The sequence below is a fragment of the Babjeviella inositovora genome (assembly GCF_001661335.1).
Source record: "Babjeviella inositovora NRRL Y-12698 unplaced genomic scaffold BABINscaffold_1, whole genome shotgun sequence".
NCBI classification, from domain to species: Eukaryota; Fungi; Ascomycota; class Pichiomycetes; order Serinales; genus Babjeviella; species Babjeviella inositovora.
In genome coordinates this window covers 1,129,168-1,135,988 of record NW_017566838.1, presented here as the reverse complement: position 1 = coordinate 1,135,988, position 6,821 = coordinate 1,129,168, and the positions used below count along the sequence as shown (strand labels likewise).

At 43.5% G+C, this 6,821-nt stretch overlaps 5 protein-coding genes and 1 non-coding gene across 6 annotated transcripts; 3 read left to right on the top strand and 3 right to left on the bottom strand.

The window, feature by feature from the left end:
* Positions 1-309: 309 nt before the first annotated feature.
* On the bottom strand, positions 310-406 carry BABINDRAFT_t16. Its single transcript has one exon. It is a non-coding gene; the product is annotated as a tRNA-Met (tRNA).
* Positions 407-1,214: 808 nt separating this feature from the next.
* Positions 1,215-2,474, top strand: BABINDRAFT_159196 (uncharacterized protein). Its single transcript, XM_019127518.1, has one exon. The coding sequence runs from the start codon at positions 1,353-1,355 to the stop codon at positions 2,364-2,366; it is 1,014 nt and encodes a 337-aa protein (XP_018987991.1). The 5' UTR covers positions 1,215-1,352; the 3' UTR covers positions 2,367-2,474.
* A 213-nt stretch (positions 2,475-2,687) lies between these two features.
* Positions 2,688-3,174, bottom strand: BABINDRAFT_74861 (uncharacterized protein). Its single transcript, XM_019132633.1, has one exon. It carries the CDS (start codon positions 3,039-3,041, stop codon positions 2,733-2,735), a length of 309 nt encoding a protein of 102 aa, XP_018987990.1. The 5' UTR covers positions 3,042-3,174; the 3' UTR covers positions 2,688-2,732.
* Positions 3,175-4,330: 1,156 nt separating this feature from the next.
* On the bottom strand, positions 4,331-5,270 carry BABINDRAFT_159195 (uncharacterized protein). Its single transcript, XM_019127517.1, has one exon. It carries the CDS (start codon positions 5,037-5,039, stop codon positions 4,779-4,781), a length of 261 nt encoding a protein of 86 aa, XP_018987989.1. The 5' UTR covers positions 5,040-5,270; the 3' UTR covers positions 4,331-4,778.
* A 113-nt stretch (positions 5,271-5,383) lies between these two features.
* On the top strand, positions 5,384-5,707 carry BABINDRAFT_5595 (uncharacterized protein; the record flags this gene model as incomplete). The annotated part of the gene is made up of 1 exon (XM_019132245.1): positions 5,384-5,707. The coding sequence occupies one exon, from the start codon at positions 5,384-5,386 to the stop codon at positions 5,705-5,707; it is 324 nt and encodes a 107-aa protein (XP_018987988.1).
* Positions 5,708-5,748: 41 nt separating this feature from the next.
* BABINDRAFT_5594 (uncharacterized protein) lies at positions 5,749-6,814 on the top strand (the record flags this gene model as incomplete). The annotated part of the gene is made up of 1 exon (XM_019132244.1): positions 5,749-6,814. A coding segment is annotated over one exon (1,066 nt), but the record flags the coding sequence as incomplete, so codon positions are not given.
* Positions 6,815-6,821: the final 7 nt, after the last annotated feature.

Genomic DNA, 6,821 nt, shown 5'->3' with positions numbered 1-6,821 from the left:
TTTTTTTTTTTTTTTTTTTTTTGATTTTTTATCGCTTCAAATTATATTTTGATTTGAAAAGGATTTTGTATGGGTTTATAGTTACGAACAATCTAACTATTGACTCTCCAACCTGAGATAGATACAAGACGGGAGTGATTATGTATCGCGTTGTGTTTGGCAGGCGAGCCCTCAAAGGTAATTTTGTCGAACATGCTAAAGCGAGCTAAAGTTTAGAGCATGTATTATATTAGTGCCTTATGGGAACGTTTGGTCGTTTAGAGCATCCTTCGCTACCAGATTGGAGAAGTAGAAGCAAAAACAGAGGGATGCTCCACGGGAGGGTCGAACTCTCGACCTTCAGATAAATCCTACTTGGGCAAGCCCTAGTATGAGACTGACGCTCTGCCAACTGAGCTAGTGAAGCATCTCTTGACCACGGATGGCATGATTTGAGTAAAGTCAGACTAGAATAGGTTGACAATTGGGCGGTAAAGAAAGAGAACTACTGGAAATACACTTAAATAGAAGTTGGTCTGACTGGCACTAGTCGATAAGTGGGAGATAGACCAAGTGCTACGAAAATAAAATGATGACAAAGGCAGTTCACGTATCAACAAAACACAAATCTAGGTGATAGAGACTACAAGCGTATTCGAGGTATGGTAATATATTAGATGAAAAGACAGCCAAAACATAAACTAGAGCGGATGGTTAGTTATTGCAATTAGGTATCATCACCGGTACGAGACAAACGTTCAAGTCAACAAATTAGCTTCAGTTTTATCCCTGTTTCTGCTCAAGTCCCCTTTTGGGGTACGTTCACACGGCACTTCCTATATTATTAAAATTTTAGGTAATATTCATCATTGTATGTTGTCTTGATGGGGCCTGTCTCGTGAATTGTGATGAAGAAGTGAATCAGGCACTTACTGTTTGGAACTGTAGTCTTGGATCAGAACATATTCCGTGAATAGCTTGGCTGTGTGCTTTTGTTGCTAAAGAAAAGAAGTGGTAGAGAGGATATGGCAATTCTTTTATATGCTGCCGACGGCGCTGAAAATTTTTGAAAAAATAAGTTGACGTTCGTGATCCAAAGCGATGAGCCCTATGCTTTAGAGAGACTTCCACAAAGCAGGGTAACTGGGTAAAAGTAAAATGCAGGATTCGATTATCAAGCACATCATGTAGATAGCAGATGGGTTACATCCTAGTGATAGTATCAAGATGAAGCAGCGGCACTTAAAAGATTATTCTCAAATGAATGGCTGCCACTGAAAGGATTCATCCCTCCAACCACTTTCACCACACTTAAGGATCCATGTTGAACTAATAGCCACCGCATTCACCTCACATTCCACCAACCTAACATTATGGTCAAATACACATCCTTCAAAAGAGGAAACTCCTCAATCCACGCTGTTTCCCTTGACAACGCTGCCAAGTACATACTTGTGGGGAATGACAACGTGGAGATTAGCCTTATGGGTTTGGAGTCTCAGAAAATTATCCAAAAGTACCAGGGTCATGCTTCTGGTGTCTCTTGTGTGAACTTCAACTCTGAAAATGACCAGTTTGTGTCGGGATCGAAAAAATTGCTCATCCATGATATTACCACAGCGGCTGTTCTTCGCAGTCTACAGCCGTGCGACGATGTTCACCCCAGTATGATCACGGACGCGCAGTTCCTTACGCGTGAGCTCTTGGTAACATGTGGCCATGATTCTCGGGTAAGCATCTATGACTTACGGCACAAGTCTAAACACAACCCAACCCAGTATTTTGACGACCCCACCGATAACCTCAATGCCTTGGGTTTCCACTACACTAGCTTTGTCTCAGCCGCGTGTAACGACGGGCATTTGTACACGTACGACTTGCGGAAGGGCTTGGTGCACGACGTTGACTACGGAAATGGCTATGCGCTCTTAGACGTCGAATACCCGTGCTTGCTGTCGCTCCCCAAGACCATGAGGTTTGGCGCCCCAAATGAGACCGCCGTGGTGGTAGAGAATGCTACGCTAAAGTACATCCGTCCGACAGATTCCCTCAATTTGCAGTGCTGGGATGTGACTTCTGCTTCGGTCAAGACGCTGAAAGTTCCCAAGTTTCAGTACCGCACCCCTTGCAAATTCATAGGAGGAAGTGAGTACATTGTATGCGGATCGGACGTGGGTGAATTGAATGTCTACGAAACCAACCCCGATGAGCAGGTATTTTATAGAATGTGCACTCCTCCGACCAAGTTGAAAATCGTGTCCGCCGTGCCGAAAGCATGGATGGCTGATGTCTTGTCCTGTCTTGACTATAAAAGCAACACGTTGGTCAGCGGCGCGGGCGACGGCACATTGCATGTCTGGAAGAACCCTACTCCACTCAGCGAGTAACATCCCAGACTGCACCTCAAAGGAAAGTTAAATGATGGCCCAGAAGTGATTGAGTATAATCAAAACTTTACTAGAAGAACCTAGTATCTATATAATGACACACTGTCCTTACCTTTATTTTCTGTAGTCCTAGAATTAGCGAACATACGTACTTTATCAACATATTCAAGGTCGATACCTTAACATAGGACAAGTAAATTATTTTGGTCTACCTGTGGTATATCCTTACCTCAAAGGTAGGATATCTACGTATAGTATAGTGGTTAATCATATAACATGTATAAGATAAAAAAAGGAAGGATCAACCTCATTATATAAGGTATCGATCCCTACCGTGTGGCCACTGAACACTACCTTTTATTCGAATCATACCAATCCGATAAAGACAGTCTCGGTATCTCCGAGGAAATAGTACGCAATAGTGCCATTCTCTTGCTCACCGTATAATTGCCAAGGTCCTTCATGACCGTCCAGGTGCCAGCCTGCAACGGCAGTCAAGCCGTGTGTTTGCCTTAACCACCACTCCGTATGCCCCCTCAGGCTTCTTATAATATTCACCCTTGTCTTCCTTGTTGTAGACAACGCCGACGTCACTGAACGTTCCTTCATAGTTCGAAACCAAGGGTGGGATAGGCAGGTTCCACCACTCAGCGAACACTCCTGTTTCGGCATCATCAATCGAATCTGCCTCCCTCTTACGAGCGCACCCACGGCAGCCGTTACATTGCAATGCAGTAACGTTAGTAGCCAAAATCAACATAGTAAAACACTTTTCAAGATCAACATTAAAAAATGGATAGAATGATCATTTTCTGGCTGAATCAAAACCTATACATGATGGAAATCTACTCTTATACATATAATTAACTTATTTGCAACACCTTGTATGAGTGCAAGCCACACCTGTGGGTCGAACCCTTATCGCAATCTCCTTGGTCCGCTTACACATGCAGCACCAAGCCAGAAACTGAAACCCAGTGTTAGATGTTTTACGAGCCATTCTTTCCAGGGGAATTATAGCTATACCAGAAGCCGCCCCCTGCCGAGAGCTAGACCTTTTCTCCACACCTCAACTTGAGGATTATGAGTTGCTTTTTAGCAACAGGGCGTAGGGCTATAAGACATGTGTGAGCATCTGGTTATTATCCCTGAAACGACCACTCTATCACATATTGATCATAAGGAATATTACGACTCTAATATAAATTCCATAAGATGTACAGCTCTTGAGGAAGTTGGGTGATGAACTGCGTAGAGTGAAATTGGTGTGAAGTTAGGGAGGACCAGAGTAGCATACTAGTGGATGCTGTTGTAATTATGCGCTAACAAATACGAGAAGGTGTTCGAATGTCAGTATCTTTGTTTAAGCGATGCCAAGACCGACTAAATTGCGCATTTATGAGTTGAAATATCAGTGGTGTCATTTTACGGCTTTACACAGGTTTGTCTTAATTCTACAAAATTTCACATCTCCATCCAATGTTATTCCCTGCAGTTTCAGATAACATATGCATAAGGAGCACCCTGTGGACCCTATTACGGCGTGGCCTGATTTCTAAAAATACGAAAATACTCTGCGCGAATAACCAGGCTAAGTCGCATATCCACATAATTTCTCTAAAGAAAACTTGTTTACTCTCTGCTTTTAATATCCCCACAATGTTCCTCATCGTATAAGCAATACATTTATCTGGCACCAGAGTATCTAACTCTTGGCATACGTCTCATGGAGGTGATTTGAAATGCCTAAGCAACGATTCGTAGTATCAAGGGGTATGCAGCCCAATGCGCCATACTGTGTAGTCGGGATTTAGTACATGGTCTATCGCCTACACGCCCTAGATCACACCATCTGAGCTCCGTCAGCTTTCTTTTTAATAGACACCTTGCATAACACGGAACACACAACGGAGGTAGTGATCGTACAGGATTTTGTTTAATATACCGGGAAGGCACGGCATCTTTTGGTGGTCACTACAACGCATGATGCACCCCCTGCCAATCTCTGATTTACAAGCGCGAGACCATGAGCCAATGACGGTTGTAAAACAAGTCTTCCTAACCTTCCACATGCTTGTTAGTATCTTAGCCAACTTTCTTAGCGACATCAGTAAGTATCAACATAGTACATATATCAACCTGACCCTTCTTGGCCCCGGAGTGACAGTAGCAACTTAGATAGTCTATCTTATCAATACTGTGACTCAGTGATTTGTCGCTTAGCTAATAGTAAATCCGCTCACATATATGTCCCTGACCATATGAGACACCTCTTTCGAGTGTGGCATCCCATCCTTTGATTCATTGCGTCAACTGAAACAACAGAAATGCAGCAATCACCCCGTTCCTCTCCCCCGGCATGCTGTCACATGCCTATGTTCAGATGTCCTATGTGGAGGGTCCATCGCGGTATTAATTGATTAGTTTCTGATACATGTATCGGTACGGCTCCAATGCTTTTCCCCAAAAACACATGTATGTGATTGTTCCGGTAAACGGGTATCTATTAGTTGCTTCCCACGAACGTGAAGGTATATCTCCATGGCCAGGAATTTCTGAAGTATACTCCACTCTTATTCGTAAAGTTCTCAATGTACGTTGTCTGAGTCCTGATTCACTAACCTTCAGGTTTCCGTCTGTCTTGGATACCGTGTATATCATTGTACGTTCCATGACAGGCTCATGAATCCCTTAGTTTGGTTTCTCCGACAAGCGTACACATTTTGTATCTGCAGGTAGTCATGTATATGCAACCGGTCGACTGTGAGATTAGCAATAGAATGAACTTAAGTCTACATCCAAATAATTTACAGACATGAACTAGTGATAACGGGGATAATTTCAACCTGACAACTATCCCATGGAAGTGTGGGTTGGTGTAGGTCACACAGGGAGAGGTCTTACACAGTTGGCTCTAGAAAAAGACTCTAAATAACTTCCATCCCGGCTGCAAGACACTTCATTATTCATTCTAATATCCATCACATCTATAATACAGATTCCGAATTACATTAACCATGACTGATTCAATCGCCTTTGGAACTGACCTCAGTCCCGTTGCTTCTGCCGCTTTGAGCATCGGTGAGGTGGGGAGATCTCTCTCTTCCGACCAGAAATTCACCATCTTGACCAGAACTGGTCACAGTGGGTTGCAAGACCTTGATGATCTTCCACCAGAGGCCGCCTACATGATCACTGAGGTGGAGGAGTTACCAACCTCTGAGGCTATGGAGATTTTGAGGGAGGCCTCCATCTACCACGACGACGATGTGAACTTCCCATTGGGTGCCATGGAGAAGATTCGTGAATTGCTCGATAATCACTCCTCTGTTCCTTCTTGAATCAGCCGAGTCAAACTGGTAATGCACCCAAGGTTAAAGAGATGTTATCCGAAGAAGTTGTCTCCTTTAAAGGTGAAAAGGGTGAATACTTAGAGGAATGGGAGTTGGAGGCTAGATTGGAAGCCGCGTTGATCGCCTTCCACTCTCCTTACCCAGAGGTGAGATCTGTTACGGATCCTTATGACGATCCAACTATTCCCGTGGAAACATTCAGAGCGTACTTGTTTATCTTTGTTTGGACGATGCTTACAACTGGTATCTATGAATTCTTTCGCCACAGACAGTCGGCAATTTCCCTTCCAACCAACGTTGTCCAGATGTTGATGTATCCACTTGGGACGCTCATTGCTTATTTATTGCCAGATTGGGGATTCACCATTAAGGGTCAACGCTATACCATTAATCCTGGTCCATACACCTACAAAGAACAGATGTTTGCTACTATCTGCATTTCTGCTGCCGGCGGTGCTTACGCTTCCTACAGCTTTTTTTCTCTAAAGTTGAATTTGTTTTACGATTTTGAGTGGGTTAGTTTTGGATATCAGGTTTTGTTGATTTTGAGTACTCAATTCATGGGATTTGGGTTTGCCGGTATCTTCCGTAAGATTTGTGTTTACCCTGTTCGTGCCATGTGGCCAACCTTGTTGCCAACCTTGGCATTGAACAGAGCATTGATGAAGGATGAGAAGCGCGAGGTTATCAATGGCTGGAAAATTTCTCGCTTCAACTTTTTCTATATTGCCTTTGGCGGGGTGTTCTTGTATTTCTGGTTGCCTAACTATCTCTTCTCGGCGTTGGCCACCTTCAACTGGATTACCTGGATTGCTCCAAACAACTTCAACTTAGCTGCCATCACGGGTACCTTTTACGGCATGGGTATCAACCCTATCGCTACTTTCGATTGGAATTATATAGATGGTATGTCTCTCCTTGTCGTTCCATGGTACTCCAATGTTAACCAGTATATTGGTATGGTTATTGCAACCTTACTCGTCATCGCAATATACTGGTCAAATCATCTCTGGTCTGGATACCTCCCAATTAATACCAATACGTTGTACACCAATACGGGGGAGCCATTTAGGGTCACTGAGATCTTAACAAATGGTCTCTT